General features: G+C 39.2%; 1 protein-coding gene across 1 annotated transcript in view; it reads right to left on the bottom strand.

Annotated features, from left to right (window-relative positions):
• Positions 1-2,629: 2,629 nt before the first annotated feature.
• ATP7B (ATPase copper transporting beta) overlaps positions 2,630-20,288 on the bottom strand; it is a 30,856-nt gene continuing 13,197 nt past the window's right edge. The window contains exons 6-21 of the mRNA XM_079317617.1: positions 19,889-19,965; positions 19,354-19,528; positions 18,573-18,806; positions 18,296-18,387; positions 18,049-18,176; positions 16,807-16,961; positions 16,486-16,620; positions 15,417-15,611; positions 13,792-13,974; positions 12,081-12,267; positions 10,697-10,843; positions 9,482-9,624; positions 7,470-7,673; positions 7,242-7,359; positions 6,334-6,436; positions 2,630-4,655 (exon numbers count right to left, since the gene is read on the bottom strand). Coding sequence (XP_079173743.1) covers positions 4,391-4,655; positions 6,334-6,436; positions 7,242-7,359; positions 7,470-7,673; positions 9,482-9,624; positions 10,697-10,843; positions 12,081-12,267; positions 13,792-13,974; positions 15,417-15,611; positions 16,486-16,620; positions 16,807-16,961; positions 18,049-18,176; positions 18,296-18,387; positions 18,573-18,806; positions 19,354-19,528; positions 19,889-19,965 — 2,541 coding nt within the window. The 3' untranslated portion in view covers positions 2,630-4,390. The remainder of the gene's footprint in view (positions 4,656-6,333; positions 6,437-7,241; positions 7,360-7,469; positions 7,674-9,481; positions 9,625-10,696; positions 10,844-12,080; positions 12,268-13,791; positions 13,975-15,416; positions 15,612-16,485; positions 16,621-16,806; positions 16,962-18,048; positions 18,177-18,295; positions 18,388-18,572; positions 18,807-19,353; positions 19,529-19,888; positions 19,966-20,288) is intronic.

Raw genomic sequence — 20,288 nt, forward strand, 5'->3', positions numbered from 1 at the left:
GAGAAAATACAATCTCTGAATGAATACTTAGTCAGAGAAAGGTTGTAATCAGCTTGGAAAGAAATGAGACAGCTTATTTGCTTGGAAAAAGTTGAAAAAAGGAGGAAATTAAATGGAATAATTTCTTTCCTGTGAACTTAGGGCACCAAAAAATTGTATGAAAGCTATAATCAGAGAAGAAAAATAGTTGAAAAACTTAACAGGCAACAGTACTCCTGAACTATTGCACTAAAAATAACATGAAATCAAAGATGTGATTCATTAGATGTCTTCTGTGTTCATTAAAAAGAATTTAAAAGTTTCAACAAAAGAGTCACGAATTTTTCCCAGAGCAAAATAACTGGATGTCCCCTGTAAATCATCAGATATAACAGCACTCACCATCAGATAGGCAACAACTGAGTCATGCTTAGGGAACATGCACAATGCAGACGCCTAAGATCAAAACTGGATTTGAAAAGTTGCTCCATGCTATCTAATCCATAGAAATAGTTCTAGGAAAGAGGACAAGTGTGGCACACTGCTGAGCACCTCAGGCACTGAGCCTAGGGAGTCCACAAGTCCATCCTTTCCAGCTCTTTGGCTGTAGGGGCAGCATGGGCAGCAGTCCCAGGCCAGTACCTCACTCTGCAGGCTGGTGGCCCTGGTGGGGACAAGGACACTTGGTAATCACATTATGCAGAACTGCAAACTCTGAGCTCTGCCTCATACACCCCTCCAGTGAGACTGGATGTGCATCAGGAGCTCAAGTTTAACAAAGTACGTGATCACAAATGTCAGGACTATCACCTGTGTTTCTTTTTCTTGACTATGTAGAACTATTCTAACTTCTCATAGACATTTTTGCCTTGGGGGTGTTGGTTGACAAGAAGTTTAACATGACCCAGCAATGTGCGCTTGTAGCTCAGGAAGCCAATTGTATCCTGGGCTTCATCCAAGACAGCATGGCCAGCAGGGAGGAAGGGAATTCTGCCATTCTGCTCCCCTCTGAGACACCTGGAGTGCTGCATCCAGCTCTGGGGCCCCCAACACAAGAAAGACATGGAGCTGCTGGAACAACTGCAGAGGAGGGCCATGAAGCTGCTCAGAGGGCTGGAGAACCTCTCCATGCAGACAGGCTGAGAGAGGTGGGGCTGTTCATCCTGGGGAAGGCTCCAAGGAGATCTTTGAGCACATTCCAGTGCCTAAAGGGCACAAGAGACTGGAGAGGGACTTTTGACAGGGATATGTAGTAATTAGACAAGGGGGGATGGCTTTAAACTGACAGAGAATAGGTTTACATTAAATACTACAAAGAAATTCTGTATTGTGAGGGTGGTGAGGCACTGGCTGCCCAGAGAAGCTGTGGATGCCTCATCCTGGCAGTGTTCAAACACAGATTGTATGGAGCTCTGAGCAACCTGGTCTAGTGGAAGTTGTCCCTGCCCATGTCAAGGGAGTTGGACTAGATGAATCCTGAGGATCCCTTCAACCCAAACCATTCTATGATTCTATGATTTATGCAAGTTTCATAGCCGTTTAAAGCCTAAGACCTTATGCAAACATAATGAGCAAACCTTTTCCAGCTCGTTTCAAGTTAGAAATAAGTCAATCTTTCTTCTGGCTCTTCAGCACATCTTGAGAGAAGAATAGTGTGGTCAGTCCCCTACTCCAATAGTTATTTGGTTGGTATTACTTACACAGAAATAAGAGAAAGCCCACCTAGGGAGAAGGTCAGGAGGTGGTGCAGGGCAGCTGCCTGTCCCAAGGCAGGATTCTCCTCTGGTTAACACATTATCAACAAATATGTGCCTGATTGCCCTGTGCATATAAAGAGCCCCATCTGCAACCTCTTCCAGTGCTCCACAATCTTTTCTGTCACACAGTTCCTCACTAGTGACTAATCTAAATATTCTTCGGTTAAATAAGCCCATTATTTTCTTGTTCTAGTCACCATGAATATAAAATACACTGAAAAGATGAAATTAATAATAATTTGTTCTCTTTGTGTCTTATGGTATTCTGTAGGCAAACCTACTCAAACTCCTTCGATCTTCTATTTCTCATTCTCATGTACTTATGTTCTCAGGTTTCCTAGATTTCTGTTAAGTCTCATTGCTCTTCTCTGGGTTGTTTTTTCCTAGCAAGCATGACATATAAAACTAGACCTACTATCTCAGCTGATGCCTCTCCAGAGCAGAACAGAATGAGGTTTTTTGTCATATGGGTGATGCAGTCTTTATACCTCTCTATGTTTCTCTTCACTTTGCAGCATCCCTGTGGTGCTAGAATGGGTCACAAAATGAATGCCAGACAACTACCTGATCTTTTTTCAGCTGTGTTGACCTTTAATTCCTCTCTGTTCTGTTTGCAAAGTTTCCTCATTCTGTCCAATTTCCCAAGATGATTTTGAATCCTATTTCACCCTTTAATCTGCTTGCAACATCACCTGCCTCAACATGAAACAACACTGTCTCTTTTCCCCCCCAAATATCCTGCCTGAAACAGATAACAAAGCAATCAGAAAACCTTGTGCATATGTACCCTGCAAGCCAACAATCTCTGTTCATGCTCCTTTTATTCTGAACCCCTCAATAAAAAAAGAAAAAGACGCAAAGTTATTTGCTTGGTGGGTTGTTTTGTTTTGTTTTTTTTTTTTAAAGCAAACCATATTTTTACTGTAAGGACTGGTAAGAAAATACAGTATAATAAAACTTCAAACCCTCTTTCCCACAGGGATATGCACCTATGGCATGTTTGAAAAGTGTGTGTGCTGTGAAAATAATCTCTACTTATATAGAGTTTTAAAACTCATTTGTAATTATATTTAAGAGAGTGCTGAGAAAATAGGAAGACCCATCCAATGCTCTAAGAACAATTCTTTTGCTCTCTGACTTGTTTTTCATTTTTACATTAGGAGAAGCAGGATTTGAATCTGTGTTAGAAACAGTTCTATATTTCAATGAAAAGAAGTTGCTATTTCATGTTGTTTAGCAAAGTATTTCCTCTTCTTTCAGTTTCTAAATTAGACTATAAAACTCTGCTTACATCAGAGTCCCACAGTGCATTAGGACTGGAACCAGTGCACCAAAACTGTTGATTCCTACTGTCCTGACTCTAAAAAGTGTTAAGGGGTGAAGCTGACATCCACAGGGATGAAGTTATTGCAAGCTTTGTAAAGATGTTAAAGCAAAAAAAGGTTGTCCAGCCCTTTGATTTCTCATTGAAGTAAAGAGGGTAACTAAAAGCAATGCAAAACATAAATACAAATTTAAGTTACAAATTTGCATATTTCAGGTCATTTATTTGTATGGTGGCAAAGAGAAGCCCACTTTAAGGCCATTTTCCCACCTTTATAATTTAAACTTTTGGCTGCATTTTAAGCAACCAGCAAGCTGGGGTTAAGTTATGCAGTAAGCTCACACTGCTCAACTATGCTGGAGTCACACCAGTGCTAGCTCTGCTCACTCACACCAAGGTAAATACCCCCTTTGCTCACACTGGCATAAATTCTTCACTCTGTCAGAGGAAAGAGATTGACAACTGCCCAACTCTAAGGGGGTCCTCAAGGTCCAGCAAAGTATCTTGGATAACTGGGACCAGGAGCTGTTCTACCTTTATGGACTTCAACAGGAATGGAACAGTTCTGGTGACTTAAAGGAGTTTGTCCCAAACACAAATGTCTGTAAACATAATGATAACTCATAGAAGATCTCTTGTGCAAGAAAATTAAAAGGGAGAAAAGGGCTCATATGGAGCAAAAGAGAAAATCAAAGAGAGCAGTAGAAATGTGCATCAAAAGGATGCAATACTTCAAAGCAAGTGAAAATCTTTGAAAAAGACCTTTCAAAGAGCTATAGCAGGTGAAACAACAAAGCATTTTTGGTCCCAGGAGATGAAATGAATCCTAAATACAAAGTGTTCTCACAGTGACATGACTAGTTAGGATTCTGTGTAAAAATTCAACTTCTGACCACAGAGCTCCTTATGCCATTGCTAATTTCATTTAGACACAAATTCATATTTGGCAGCTCTGAAAATACTTTTGCTTCATGTGGTCTTGAAGTAATAAAGTTTGAAAGAGTAAAAAAATACGAAATTTGGTTCTGAGCAAAGAGTCAAAGAGAAACAGTTTTAGACTCTGAAAATTACAATTTTACATTATTTCACTACATGCTGTGTGCAAATAAGCCATTTCATTGTAGTGCCACAGATTATTTCTGTAACTAGAAATAACTGGTGACCTGAAAAAAATCCACAATCCATACAACCCAGCACTGAGCTGAGTTGTAATTGTCTCATGAGCCAAAGGAATACTTCATGTACAGCACTGAAGCTGTTGAAGAAATAAGTCAGTCCCTCCCCTGACTGGGGAGGAGGAACATTTCCCTTGTACTAAGAGTCCAGTGCTTCAGATGTACTGTTCTTCATCTGCTGCATTTATGAGTGATGACCACTTGCCCCTTTCCTCCTCAATGAGACCATGGCGTCTCTGCAGTTTTTCTGAAGCCAAGGAAGAGAGGGACACTTGGCTAGTCTGATCCCAAGGAGATGGTTTGGAAGGATCCCTCCTCCTGTCATCCATTCCAATGTGAACACTGATTTGAGAAGGAGTGAGTGGCTTCATGCGGCCTTGAGCTTGTGCTTCGTAACTTTCTGTGTCTGGCTTCTTGTAACTAAGAGAAGAAGGAGAAAATATATTAACAACTAGAGAACTGTAGAAACATCTGGAACTAGAACAAATCAGAAACTTATGATAACCTAAATGTATTGAAAGTGTTTATACAAAAAAAACAAAACAAAACAAAACAACAAACTATAGATGGATTACATTGGCTTAAATTAAGTTTCTTCTCTAATAGTTCACAACAATCTAAAATGTGTGGTGTCAAGAGTGCAATGGTCTCAAAAATCAGTTACAAAATAATAACTTTTATTACTACTTGAATTTTGAGCCTGACAATTCTCTTAAGCCAAGACAAACACAGAAGGATAAGGGAGGATGATGGAGAATTGCAGAATACTCCTCAAGATGTGTCTGATCTGAATTTTCAGTCATTCAAGATCACTTGAGCACTCTTACATTTAGGGATATGGTGTAGTGGTGGACATGGTGGTGCCAGGTTAATGGTCGGACTCAGTGATTTTAAATGATTTCCAACCCAGATGATTCTATGATTCCATGCACTTCAGGCAGTGTGTTAAATAGCTAGGAGTACTTGTCACATGGCATCAAGACATTTCAATAGTAAAAGAGAAGGATTCTCAAAGTAAGGTTCTTCAATAAAAATTATGAGTTTGCTGAATTATTAGAAGGTTCATAGAAGACAATTACAGGTGATTGTCTTCTATGAATGACACAAAATTGCCACAAAAATCACTTTCTGATTCAATGTATACTAAGTCAAATCCCAGCAATGGCAAGCATGCATAGTCTTCCTCACATATATTTGCACTATTGTGCTCTTTGGAACCTGAAGTTCTATTCATCTGATCTGAAGCTTCAACAAATATTATTGTCCTAAAGTGCATACTGTAATATAGCTTCCATAAGTCTGAAGCCAAGTATTTTTAGGGGGTTCTCAATATCGACCCAAAACGGTGTGTGACACTTAATGCAATCAGCACAATTTCAGAAGAAATGGAGAATTAAGGAATCCCCTTGGATAAATTGCTCATCCTTTGGATAACTATACACTGAAACCTTTTAGGATGAAAATTCTGTAGTGGCAGGGCTCATTCTGCAAACAGATATGTATGTATGTCATTTGTATTTATATTGAGCATTTCAGGATTAGAAACATGATGTAGTAACAGATTTCCGATAGTATCCTATACTGTACTGTACTCTAACATACAGAAGACCCCGGCAACAGTAAAAATATGTGAAGGTTTGGACCAATTTCAGACACCATAAAAAGTCTTATTATTGAAAGGTGTTTCTCTCTGGCTAATTTAAATAGACAAAAATTAAAACTAAACCAGTACTATTTTTTCAAAAATCTATTGTTACATTATGAAGAATTATCTTTCAAACTAATTGTTCCTTTGATATTCACAGCAAAAAAACTCCTGATCATTAGTTTACTTGGTATTGACCTAGATCTTTACCACATGGGCCCAGGTAACATCCAGTCACAGTTTTAGCTCCTAGTTAAAGCATACTGCATACTGTCCAGGTAAGTTCATAATAGTGATACCTGTCTCTTTTGGAGCCAAGGATTAGACAGAACAAGCCCAGGCTAATGGACTCTCAGGTACTTTTAGATGTAAAAATCCCAAAGTAGTGTCTCACTTGAGTCCCAGCCCCAGCACTGTCACAGCTCCCCAGCTGATAAACACAAGACAACTTGCCATTTCAGCTGCAGGGAAGACAGCAGGACAGACACAGAAGAAGCTGCCATTGCAGCTGATCCCATCCAAGGCTGAAGCACAAGGCCAACAGGCATGAACACACCTAGCAAAAAACATAAGGACATGAGCCAGAGCTGCTCATCCCAGCACGGGCATTTCTACCCCTTCATATCACAGAAGAGATCAGCAGTTCTGCAACGTAACCTGCTGAGACCTCCATAAAAACAACTGGATCAATATTTGTATTTACTCACTTATTACTAAACATGTCCCTTCCACTGTAAGGAATGACCTTTGCACCAATACAGGTACAAGACTGCAGCCACAGGGTGAGACTATTTGCCCCTTCCAGATAGTCTGCATATATGAAACACAGCAAAGGCAACAAGAAAGACAAGGCAATAGTAAAAAGGAGGGAGAAGTTACTCATAAACAAAACAAGGAATACTTGAAGTAAGTTTTAAGTAGGAAGTTAGAGCATGAGAAAATGTCTGACAGAGGCATAAAAAATACAAGAAGTAGGAGAGAAAACGAATTATTCAGGCCAAGTAAAAGAGGGAGCACCCAAAAGTAGGATAATATGTCTGATTAGAACTGGGTTTGAGTATAATGAAACCAATCCCCAAGTACTTCTATATGAAGTATATAACATATAGCATAAATACATAAGAGTATATTGTTAATTTCATCTGGAAGTATTTATTCCTAAGAGGGAAGCAAAGAGGGAAAAAAAAAAAAAAAAAGAGAGAGAGGAAAAAAAAAAGAACGTATAATTTTGCCCTTCTTCTAGCAAGTTTAAAATAATCTAGGAACCTGTGTTTGGTTCCTTGAGCAGGGAATCAATCCTGCAAAAGGCACCATAGAGATCAACTGTGCAGCTGACAAGCTGAGCTCTGGCAGTCACATACCTGCTGCTATGGGTATTCCAAGCATATTATAAATTAGGGCAAGGATCAGATTTATTCGTATTCTTCGAACGGTTCTCTTGGATAAGTGAATACTGGCAACTACATCCAGCAAATCATTCTGCAAGACAGAAGAGCACTGAAAGTTTTCTACATGCAGCCTTCAGAAAGCTAAACCAAAATGAAGAGTGTCAGTGATAAAAGAGGACAGGCCAAAGCTGAGGTGCTCACTCGGATAAGAACAACATCTGCAGCTTCAATGGCAACATCGGTGCCTGTTCCAATTGCAATCCCAACATCGGCCCTGGCCAGTGCAGGGGAGTCGTTGACTCCATCACCAACCATTGCAACCTTCTTCTTTCCACTTTGGAGTTCCTGGACCTTTGCAACCTTGTGAGAAGGAAGAACCTCCGCAAAGACTTTTCTGATCCCAACCTACGAACAAAGAAAGACCCTCTGTTGGTGACATGTTTCATGCTGGAAGAAAAAGCCATTAGCTGTTCTAGGTGAAGGACAAACAGGAATATCAACCAAACTGATTCTGGTCAAGGCAACACTTGCAAGCTACACAGAAAATTGAAGAGCAACATGCTTTTGGCATAAGAACAGGATTGATAACAGCACTGTCCTACTGAAGAGATGCTGGCAAACCATATCCTTAGCATCATGCCCTGCATGGCTTCTGGAGCTCCACGGCCCTAGCAAAAAGGATTTGTCTTTTAAATACCTTCAGGGGTGGTGACTCCACCACTTCCCTGCTGACCACACTTGCTGATCCAGGCCAGGATGCCATTGGCCTTCTTGGCCACCTGGGCACTGCTGCCTCACGTTCAGCTGCTGTTAACCAGCACCCCCAGGTCCTTTTCTGCTGGCAGCTTTGCAGCCATTCTGCCCCCAGCCTGTAGCATTGCAGGGGTTGTTGTGACCCAAGTGCAGGACCTGGCACCTCACCTTTTTGACCTTTTCACTCAATGGGCCTCAACCCATCAATCCAGCCTGTCCAGATCCCTCTGCAGAGCCTTCAGGCAGATAATGTAACACATGAACCATGTATGATCAAGCAGATATAGCAGGGGAAACACAGAGAGAAGTATGTGCAGGTCTCAGGGAGATTATAAAAACAAAGCAGATGGCTGGCTAAATGCTTCTATTCATCATAGCTTATGTGGAGCTGCTAGCAATGGCCCTAATGTTGTAGTTGAAAAACAGATGAGTGTATTAAATAGATCTGGGATAATGTCTTTTTTTTTTTGACTGCCTTACCAGGCAGAAGAAGCTTTACCCCACATCAAATAGAATCTCTCTTACATTTTATAATGTTTTTTAAACTGCTTACCATTTCTTTCCATTGAAAAGAAATGCCTTCCAAAAATTCAATGGAAATGTAGGTTGACACAAACTAAGCTTGTTTAAAACATACATCTGTGTTCCTGGAACCATAAATTCAAGCCTGTTTCTGAAGGACTTTTTTCCCTTGACAAAGAAAGTTGGGTGGGAAAGCACTTTACCATAACTGAGCACAAAAGGAAGAGTGTGAAACCCAATAGGAGAAGCATTAAAGCATCACAGAGAAACAGAACAGACCTCAGAGCACAGAAGAACATGCATACCACAATGCTGGCTGAGTCAGCTGTGTGGTGGGATACCTGAGGAAAGCAAAGTGGCACATGGTAAGATTAGAAGTAGACCAATGCAAAGGGAAAGAAGGAAATGAAGATTGAAAGGGTGGAAACACAGCAAAGTAGAGTGAGAATCTGACTTTTCATTTATAGTTTGAGATGGGGGAAATCTCATCTAAACTAAATCTCTTTTAGACTGCTATGCTTCTTGGCAATAATTCATATTGTTATGTTACCCTTTAAGGTAATGAGAAATACACTCACAAAATTCCCTAATTGTGACCAGGACTGGACTTTCAAGGAACTTTCCTTCATCACTAACCAAACAGGTTTGCCTTTCAGTGAAGGGAAACAGGAGGTGTCAGTTCAGCAACCAATTAGTGCAAGGAACTCCATTACTCTGGGGAAGTACTGACTTCAGTGGGATCTTAATGCAGCACTGGCCTCTACTATGCCATAGGGCTTGACCTGATTTTCAGTCCAGTTCAAGAAAAATTTGTCTTCATTTAACGTATCCAGGAAAGCTGCAGTTCCAGGGAAACAAGCTCCAGCTTCAAATTCACCAGAGCAAACAGGAGTTTTAGAACCTCATAATGTATCTCTTTGAAAGAGAGAAGCAGATACCTGAGTAGCAATGGCTTTTGCAGTCTTCCTGTTGTCCCCTGTTAGGAGCACCACATCTATTCCCATGCTCTGCAGGGTGTGCACAGCAAGGGCTGCCTCCTGCTTGACAGTGTCTGCTATTGCTATCATTCCACACAACACACCTGCACAAATGAAAGCATCAAGTCAGAGAGAGCTGTGGCACCAAAGGGACAGCAGAGAACACAGCACCCTCCATCACACTGCAGCAGCTTGTGGAATAACACATTCTGAGCAATACTGACACTCATGTCTGCAGCCTTCTCACTTATGGTCTCTTCTTTTATAATTTGCCTGTTTCAGACCAAACTATAAACACCTTTGATATTTAGGGATCAGCAAAACAAGGAGGAGAGCAGCTTTTAAACAAGCCTGACTTTTATGTTCTATGATATGTGACAGTGGGTCAGAGAAAGTGTTGGTATTTGTGCCCAGGTCAGATGTTGAAGCCACTCCTCCAAGGAGCAGCATATAGACTCTGGTTTTATGTCCCCTAGTCTTTCAGGGCTGGATCTCTACTAGAATTAATTACTTTCATTGAGAAGTCTTGCAGCTGCCTTCTGGTACATTGGCTCAAAGGTGCATCCACACTTCCTTCACAGGCAAATGCCTTTCAAAATTGTTTTCTAGGAGCACCAAGAATATTTGTTCAGTAAATGAATCATTGGCCTCATTTCAAGATTACAGGTGTGCTGGCAGTCAATCCCATTGCAATCATTTCTCATATCAAGGTATTGTCTGGGATCTCTTTCTGTATGGCACAAAACAGAATCCCACTGGCAAAACTCATTTAGTCTAATCTATTATACTTGACTGATCTAATGAATCACCATGTTTATTCACTGCATGTTTTGAAACCAATGATGTGATAGGTTGGTCCATGATCCTTAACTAATATAAATTAAGGACTGGACATAGCATCTTATTGGCAGTGATGTTTGAACAATGATTCTAGACAACAGGGGGTTCAGAAATTAGTTCTTAAATTAAAACCTACACAACAAAACCTTATAAATACTGTGATAAAATCTTCCTTTAAGAACACCTTGATACTTCACAGTTCACAAGCAATTCTGCACTAAAAGATTAGTAGTTTCTTGACACTAAGCCAGCAATCAACTGTTTCAAATTGTTTTCATCCGTTCTGCAGTAGGATTGACTCATATTTGTTAAGTCACTCTAAGGAAGATCAGTTACCATCTATAGCCACCAGTATGGCAGTCTGTCCTTTCATTTCATGGTTTGTCATAGCATCATTTACATCATTTGTAATATTCAAGCCATTGCGTCGCATCCACTCACGATTTCCGATCAACACTGAGTATTTCTGAGAAGCTGATGGACCTTTGTGCAAAAGAATGGAAAAGACAAAAAGGAAAATGAGCATCTCAAAAGCAGTGTACGCAGGCAGAGATGTTTGAGGAAGGCAAGTTAGGCAGAGACACTGCCTGAAGTGCCTGAACTCATATAAGCTTTCTCTTTCAAAACTCACTCTGTGCCTGTTTACACATAGAAGTGCCTCGTGGACTTAATGGAAGTACTTGGTTGTGTTTGCCTTTGTCAGTTGGCATTGTTTCTCTGAATAAGCACAGGAGGTGCATTTAGTGAATGCCATCCTGCTTTTTAGTTCTCCCAACTAATGACTTTCAAATATAAAGGCTATTTCTGACAAGAAAAAAGTAGTGTAGTTCTAACAAACAATGCACCTCATTATGAATTCAATCCAACTTCACAAAAACCATAGAAGCAGGTGAGAAAGTATTACATTAGCACCATTCACAAATGGCACAGTTCTGATGATTGAAGTTCTCATTCTATTTAATTCTTTTAATAGTTTTCTCAAAAAGGTCAAGAGCACCACTGCTTTCTGAAGAGAACTGATGAGCTCCTTAATGAAGGCTCTAAATATCTTTTCTTTCACTCCTACACTACAAAATAGCAAAGTGGCTTCCAGAGTTTGAAACAAACATGAATGTATTGGCCTAATCAAAAATATCAAGCACTAAAAATGAGTTTTCAGATAGAGCATACTTTGTTATGCATCTGCTGAATAGGTTTAGGTTTTGTTGGTTTTGTTTAATTAAGTGCCTTGAGGAGTATATGATCAGGAAACAAAAGGTCCAAGTTAACTAAATGGAGCTAAAGGGTAGGATATAAAAAGCAGTAGTAAGATAATATATGTTAAAGGTAGTTGTAGTGCAATTTAAACCCGTAACTTAGTGCAATACAACAAAAGGTAACTGCTCTAAATGGGAAGATAGTGCTAAATGGCAAACTTTGCTGTCTGCTGGACCATTCTTCTGTCCCAAAGGAACATTACTGGATATGGCTTATTGTCTATGGAATTTTCAAGTACCCATCACTGTACCTAATTCTCATTTAAGTTTCTGAATTACAGAGAGAGATCAAGAGCTGTGAAGAGTGCTTCATTTTTTGTTAAGTCATATTTTTGTCCCTCCTGTTTTATGCCTCCTTCTGCCCCATATCCACCTTTCTCCTGTACACAGTCTGCTAGGTGGTTGGTGCTGTTGATTATTTTGTCCCTCACGTTGCAGTGGCACAGGGGCAGATAATCACTTACCTTGTGATTCCAAGAGTGTGATTGCTGTGTTATCTCCCAGAGCAGCACTCCTGTTAGCATCCAGCTTATTGGGACCTTCCTCAGCTGTACCAAGGATGGCCTCAACCCCTCCAACCTTGCAGCTGATACCACAGCCTGGGATTGCCTGGAAGTCGGTGCAGTATCCCAGGCTCTCAGAGCCAAGCTCCTGGAGATGTAACCAGAGGCCATCATCAATCTGTGCTGCCCACCTGGGGTACAAACAGGAGGTAACTCTTGCCAAAAAGAGCCCTCATTCCTCCTGTTGACAATGACTGACCAACTGCAAACTTGCCTGGAGTATCAGTAGAACAGAACTAAAAATAAGGATGCTCTGGGTGTGCTGTGGTTTAGACTTCTAGAAAGGGACAGCCATACAGATCACAGCCAGATCTCAGCCCCAGCAATCCACGAGGAACAGCTTTTTCTGATAGTTCAATGAAAAAATTAAACTAGTGGTTCATGATTTCAACCAAGACTAGGAACAAAATAGAAATATTTCAACATTAAGCCATTCAGCTTCTAAAAGATGCAGCTTCTAATTAGCCTTACACACAATTGGCTGTGGTGGATCAGAACTTTTGTATAAATGTAAGAGTACAGTGAAAAATTGTATCTAATTCCTGGAGGGATCTGTCTGGATGTTAAAGAAACTGGGTTTTTCTGTTGAGTTAGGGAGAGAAGCCAGTGAGTACCTTCAAGATGAGAAAAAGGGATTATCAGGACCCTACGAGTTACAAAAATAATGGAGAAAATACTGATTTTTAAACAAGCTATTCTGGGTTGCCTCTGAAAGTTTGAACTGTATGTACCTTTCAGTGATCTTAAAACACAGGGGTGACAAGGCAGGTGGTAAGAACAGCAGCCAACACTATAGCATTACAATTCATATAAGCCATTGATCCAGTAATAACTGGGATGACTACAGAACTGTCAGGGTACTAAACCAAATTTCAAATAAAAATGTAAAATACAAGAAAGGTAATTGGATCATTGCTTAGATTCTCTTTTTATTTCTAAATTTATGTTTTTACTCCTAATTTTAATCACTGAAAGATTTAGCATATTTGATATATTTTTTAAAATTATTTTTCCCTAAATCAATTAATGATTTCTCTTACCAGACATAAATTATCTATTTACACAGGCTTCCTATTTTCACTATGACTTGTATTTTACTTCTTCCTGAGCCTTGAGGAACATATGACATATATAAATGACCTCCGAGGATATGTAAAATTTGCAAAAGCTTGAGTAATCTATTAATTCATTTGTGAAACTCACAAATATTAAAGTTTAATATTCAGGCTTTAAAGCCTTTTGCCTAATTTATTCAAATGAGCAAGTGACTAATAGAAGTGACTATAATCAGGTAATATGAAATGTCATCACGCACATTTGCTTCATTATGTTATTTTAAGTATTCCTCCTGCACATATTCCCTTTTTTCTCATTAGTTCAAGATAAACTTAGCAAGATCTTCCTTCAGAACCCTCCATTGTTAAAAAAGCACAGCTTAGAATACTCTGCCTGGTTATGTCCAGACCAAGATGCACAACCATGCAATCTCCCAGCTTCTCAGCCTGTTAGTGTTTAGGCAGGCCTTTTCCTCTGGGACCTGTTCATTTTGTACAACACTGCTGCATTTTCACAGATGCCCTTGGGCTCTGGATGAAACAGGAAGGCTAAATACCTCTTTGCAGTATTTAGTGACGGCCATTCCTAAAGGATGCTCACTGCTGGCTTCTGCTGTACCAACAACTGCCAGTACCTTCTTCAGGGGGAGCACAGCTGTGTCTCCCATCAAAAGCACCCTCATGACTTTAGGAACTCCATAGGTGATGGTCCCAGTTTTATCAAACATCACAGTCTTGATCTGCAAGAAAAAAAACACACTTACTGCCTAAGTCCTGCAAGCGCAGGGATGTTTATGGCACATAAATACAGTCAAGACTTTCTTAAACAATTGCCTACATCCACACAAAGACAGGAAGCAGGGATTCCTGTAGGTACCTTGAACTATCTCTACAACAGGTCTCCTTATACTTTATTATTCATTCCTAATAAAGCTACAAGATCCTTCTGTGCCCATATCAGCATCTCAGACAACAGTGTAATTGTAGGACTGAGATGCATACACAAAAGACATACATGCATTCACATGCAGGATTCATGTAATGGAACCTTAATCACTTTACCACAAGGTATGTGATGCTCTAAACAATTAACAATAACACTGAGGAAAGAGGACTGTGGAAGTGGTTTGGTGATAGAGAAGATGTAAAGAATGCAAGAAATTCAAGAAAAAACAACCTAAACAAAATCGATGCCATATTATTCAACAAACTCAGCCATCACTAGTCAGGCAGGCCAGTGGGTCTTGAGAAGCCAGAAATGAACCAAAAATATACAGCCCCATATATACTGGAACCCAAAGATAAAGTCAATTCTACTCCTGAAAATAAACACAGCAGAGAGAAAACAAAACCCAAAAACTTAGCAAAGTTTCTTCCATATTCAGTTATTCCAACACACCAACCTTGCAGAATCCAACAGGTCACCTAATTTTCAAAACCCTGACCATAGCCTTGCTTGGATCCAAAAGGTAAAAAGTTCTAGCATTAATGAGCAGTCTTTTTTATTTTGCCCAGAGCCTCAGAAAAACTTCTGGTCAAGTTAGAAAAAGAATTATCAGTCTGATTAACTTGCTGTTACCATCCTCCTCCATTAAAATGTTCTGCATGTGTCTAATACAGCCTATCACAGCATGGTTTTGATTCATTTTCTATTCAGCAGCTGTGGACATGTCAAACCTCTTTTTCCTTCAACCACTTCCCCCTTTGCATAACTTTTGTATCTTTGAAGGCTTTTTTTCTGCCTCCCTTATATCTTTCTTGTCTATACACTAAAACAACTTCAATTTTTTTTCCCTTGCATTCTACATTTTAAACTACTGATCATGAACAATATGCATTTCACAATAGACCTCAGAGGAAATTAAAAACCCCAATGGATTATTGGGTTCTTCTGCACAAGAGGTAAACAAAGTGCAAAATCAGAAACCTCTGAGGCTATGAAGTGGATTAGCAACCACTGAGTTGTGTGATAGTAGGATATGTTGGCTCTCAACACTTTGCTGTGCTACTTTGAAGAAGGTCTGATTTGTCTTTTTAACCTTAACAAGCAGCAGTCAATTATAAAAATAAAAAAGGAACAACTTCACACAGTATTTCTTTGGACATGCAGGATTCCCCAGGGAATTATATTTCATGTAGCAATAGCTGGGTAAGCTACAAAAGTACAGAACAAATTATTAACCTGATGTGCCATTTCCAGGGGTTTTCCTCCTTTGATGAGAATACCATTCTGTGCAGCCACTCCTGTGCCCACCATTACAGCTGTGGGGGTAGCCAGGCCCAAAGAGCAAGGGCATGCAATGCTCAGCACAGTGATTGAGGTTTGAAATGCAAACCTCAGTATTATTTCAGCTTTTGAAATGTTTTTGCTCTGATTCTGCAAAAAGAGGGAAGAGAAGGGGAAAAAACCAAAGATATGTAAGATTGTCAACAGCAGATAACACAGGTGAGCAATCAATCACAGTGATTTCAGAAAACACCTTTATCTGGAAAACTTCAGTATAGGAAATCAATCTATTGTTGTTACTGTAATGCTAAAGAAAGCTCAATGTTATGAATTGTTTATGGCAGTATTTTCTGGATATCTTGGTGCTCAAGCATACAAATACTTGTCTCTGCTCTGAGTCTCCCAGATGTCAACATCACTTGTTGGAATTTCCTTTAAAGCTTAGCAAAGGAGAACGCTATTTCCAGGTACACAGATCCCCCCAGCTGCTGAGCAAAGCAAATACACATCCTAAAGATAACAGAAGCTCAGCTTCTTTCTGAACCCAAAACCACTATCTGCCATCAGAAACAGGAATGCCCACAAAAATTTCAGACATAATAGGGAAGCTTGCAATGCAGCTATAGATCATGTTTAGTCCAAAAATGCTGTCAATAATTTCCATTTGCAAGAACCCCATGCAGAACTAAGTGCAGATATATTTTTACTAAGTCCAGATATATTTATACCTGCAGAGAGATTTTAATTAGCATAATTGCCGGCTCTGTTAGCAGAAAATACCATGTTTTACAGAAATATTTACTGAATATTCTGAGTTGGAAGGGACACACAAGGATCATCAAGTCCAATTCTTAAAGTAAAAGGCTCATACAAGGATTGAACCTATAACCTTGGTGTTATTATCTAACTCACTGAGCTCCTCTCAGGGTGATTATAACATCAACCTCTATACAGAAAATGTATATTAATTACATTGGAACACATCCAAACACACAAATCTAGTTACAATAATAAAACTACTTACAGGAAAATATTTTTTAATAATATCAAAATTTACAAAACCAATTGTGATCCATACTATCAATGTCACAGTTGAAATGATGATGATAAATGGAACAAAATATCCACTAAATTTATCTGCCAGTTGCTGGATGGGTGCCTATAAAAAATAAACCCAGTTATTTGCATGCTCATAGTCAAAACACATAAATATGCAGAGTTCATGAAAATACACAATAGTTCTGGAAAAACACAGTTTGTTGAAGTATATAAGCATCAAAACATAGAATCTTTTTAGTATTCAATCAAAATCTATGAGTAAGGCTTTTTTCTCCATTATTTTTACCTTTGACATTTGAGCTTCTTCCACCAATTTCACAATCTGTGCCAGAGTGGTATCATTACCAACATGAGTTGCATTAACAAGAAGTGAGCCATGTGCATTTATAGAACCAGCAATCACTGTGCTCCCAGGCTTTTTAATGACTGGCATAGGTTCCCCTGGAAAGAAAAGGTAAGAATAAATGAGCCAATACCCCTAACAGCATAATCCATTAGCACACAGCTCATTCTAGGTTAGCAAAATCAGTATGCTAAGCAATAATGGCCAGAAGTCACATACTGTGTATCTCTGTCTGGTGAAGACATGGATAAGTAGTGTCATACTCTTACAGACCTTTTTAGAGGATTAGTTTCAAAGCAAATGTTGTTTCCTCAGTCATAACTTTTCAGTATACCATCCCTCAAATGGACAAGGAGCAAATTGGCTGGAAAAGGCACTTCTAGGAATTTCTCCATTAACACCTTGCATAGCAATGGGAGTTTGAGAAATCTCTCTTTATCTTCACGACCCTCAGTTTTCAAAAACCAGAAAGTTTTTTCTGTGGAAAAGCTCCTGTCCTCCTGCTAACTCTGCCAGAATACTGGCTCTAGAACATCTTTATTTTATCTATTTTTAATGGTTGTGATAACAATTGGTTCCCTGAAGCTAAAGGTGTCCCTGTTCCCAGGTAAACTAAAAACAGAACTGGAGCAAGTAATCCAATGCCAATGTAAATTTTTTATATCCTTTATTTATAAAGAATTGTACAGTACATTGGATCCTTACTATATTTACAAAATGAAATTAAAATTTCAGAAGATGTAAAAAATGTCCTGTGACCCTTAATAAACATAAAATTTTGAGGCTTTCTTTCCCATTCCTTGCTCATTGAGAGAGCTCTGTCATACAAACTCCAGCATCTCATCAATATTTCCACATCCTCCTTTTGAACTTTTTTGTGAGAAGGTACCATCTCAACAAATACATTCCAGGGGAAACTCCAACCAGATCACTGGAATAATAACAATACTGTTATGACTCTACCCATCCCATCAGTAGGTTAGTAAGTGGCCAAACTGAGGGGAAAACCTTCAGTTTTTTAGGGTGTGCACAGATGCAGGATTTGAATTCAAGCTCACAAAGCCACAGCATCCATTAAGGTGGGAGGCTATTCAGACAGCAGTGTTTGGGTTGGGTCTGCCCTCTTTTCTTGTATTAAAGAGTTCCAGAAGATTTCACTTCTTTGTGAAAGATAAGGGAAGTTACCAGTAATGAGAGACTCATCTGCCATAGAACTGCCATCAATAACCTTTCCATCCACTGGGAACTTTCCACCAGGAACAACTTTTATAATATCACCTCTTTGAACCAGTTCAACAGGTACTTGCTCCTCCCTGCAAAAGACACAAGTACAACAGGCAGGTTATTTATGCCATCAGCTTTCAGGTTAACTGGATCAAGCCGAGTCTGTGACCCAGGCAGGCTGAAGGGATTTTGATTCATAAATACACACTTGACAATAGAGTGACCAGGTCCAAGAGTCACCACGGTGGCTTCTGTGGCTTGAAGAGACATAAGCTTAGCAAGAGCTTCTGAGGTCTTACCCTAAGAAACAAAGATTAATGTTTAAGACATTGATATATATAAATCCTGATATGCACTTAACACAACGAACTCTAACCAATCTTTCATATTATAGACTACACCAGAAACAGCTGACTCAAAACTCCTCTGAGCAGTTTATCCTACTGCTATCACAAACACACAATATTTGTGTGAGGATGAGCTACCTTGGCTATGTGTTCCAGCCATCTGCCAAGCGCGATGAACACGAACAGCATCGGAGGAGTGTCGAAGAAAGTGACAGGGCTTTTCTCTGCCTTTTCAATGATTGCCACTACCAGGATCACACAGGAATACAGGTAAGCAATTGTTGTGGCCAGAACGATGAGCACGTCCATATTGGCTGTCTTGTGCCTCAGTGACTTGTAAGCTTGTACGTAAAAATACCATCCACCAAGGAACTGTTGGTGCAAGCAGGGACAGACTCGTACTAAGATCAGTAACCACAGAGTACATAATACTGCCCACAGCAAAACTAAAATCATGTAGTACATAAGGCAAAGCACTGCTGACTCAAACAAATTTGATACTGATATAACTTCAGGTCTACTAGGAAACTGACTCCATTGACATCCTCTCATTTGCACTTCCTTCTCAAAGGAAGTTCTCAAAACCAGCAAATATCATCCTTTTCCTCAGCAATGCAAAGCAAACAAGGCATAGAAAATGAAAGGATTTACCTACAGCTACCGAATTAGTTTGCAGGCATTTCTTTATTTTAATATCACCTTCTCCACTTGGAAACAATCTCATGCAACTTTGGCAGGAGTAAGAGTTATGAGCAAATACAGAATGGATAACTTGTAGAAAACTGCCACTTTGTTCTGCATAGGAGGTACAGACAAGACTAATCTACTAAATCTTTCCATCAGTCTGTCTTTAACACATCAGATTACATAAATGGGAAATGAACAAAAAGCAAACCCCTAGCAAGTACTATGGACATACCTGAACAAAAGTGCACAGGATAAAGAATAGAAGATTCAAAATAGATAATCCAGGAATGAGGTTCTGTTCCAGCACCTTAGATCCATGGTCTTCACCATTGGGTATTTGCATATAAATCATTATGACTACAACAGGGATACCAAACACTAGGCTGAACAAGAAAGAATTCCTCCACCTGAAAAAGAAAAACTGTAAATCCATGGGGTTTTTACACCCCACTCAGGCTCAGCTGTGCTGGTAGTGCAGGGCAGGGGTTATTAGCACTGTGTTAAGACACAGATATGGGATATTTGCAAAGATCCTGTATTTTGGAACAGATTCGGTGTCTGCAACATGTTTAACTGTATAGACTTCTGACAGTTAAAAACAAAAACTAATGAAACTAATGAAAGTACTTGTACCAAATGGTGAATGGTAAAATTAAATATGTTTTACACAAGAATAATCTAATTAACTGGGAAGAGTGCTGGGGGGAGTAGAGTTGCAAGATATGATCTAGACATGTTCATTAGTGAGAGAGGAAAGAAATACTTACTGCTGTATTTCCTTTTTATGATCCAGGTTATGTGCATTTGGAGCTCTTTTAGCCACAGAAGCATGAAAGCCAATTTCCTTTTTATTGAAAGGGAAGATAAGTTAGTTTTGATGAACCTAACCATATGACTTACAACACATTTAAATGACAATTTCAGAAGAAATGTCAGAAAAGGACACTGTTCAATGTTTAATAAATTCCAGCCCCTTATTTATTTTTACATTCTGCCAAAATGAGAGGATATTTTAGTCAGTACTCAAAATTTGGACTGCAAAGAACTGTTCATGTATACATGAACACAGTGTATACATGCAGTAAGTGTCCAAGTTAAATACAATAAATAAAATAATAATAAATAAATAAAATAAATAATAATAAATATAATAAATAATAATAAATA

This window comes from Erithacus rubecula (genome assembly GCF_903797595.1).
Source record: "Erithacus rubecula genome assembly, chromosome: 1".
In the NCBI taxonomy this organism is placed as follows: Eukaryota; Metazoa; Chordata; class Aves; order Passeriformes; family Muscicapidae; genus Erithacus; species Erithacus rubecula.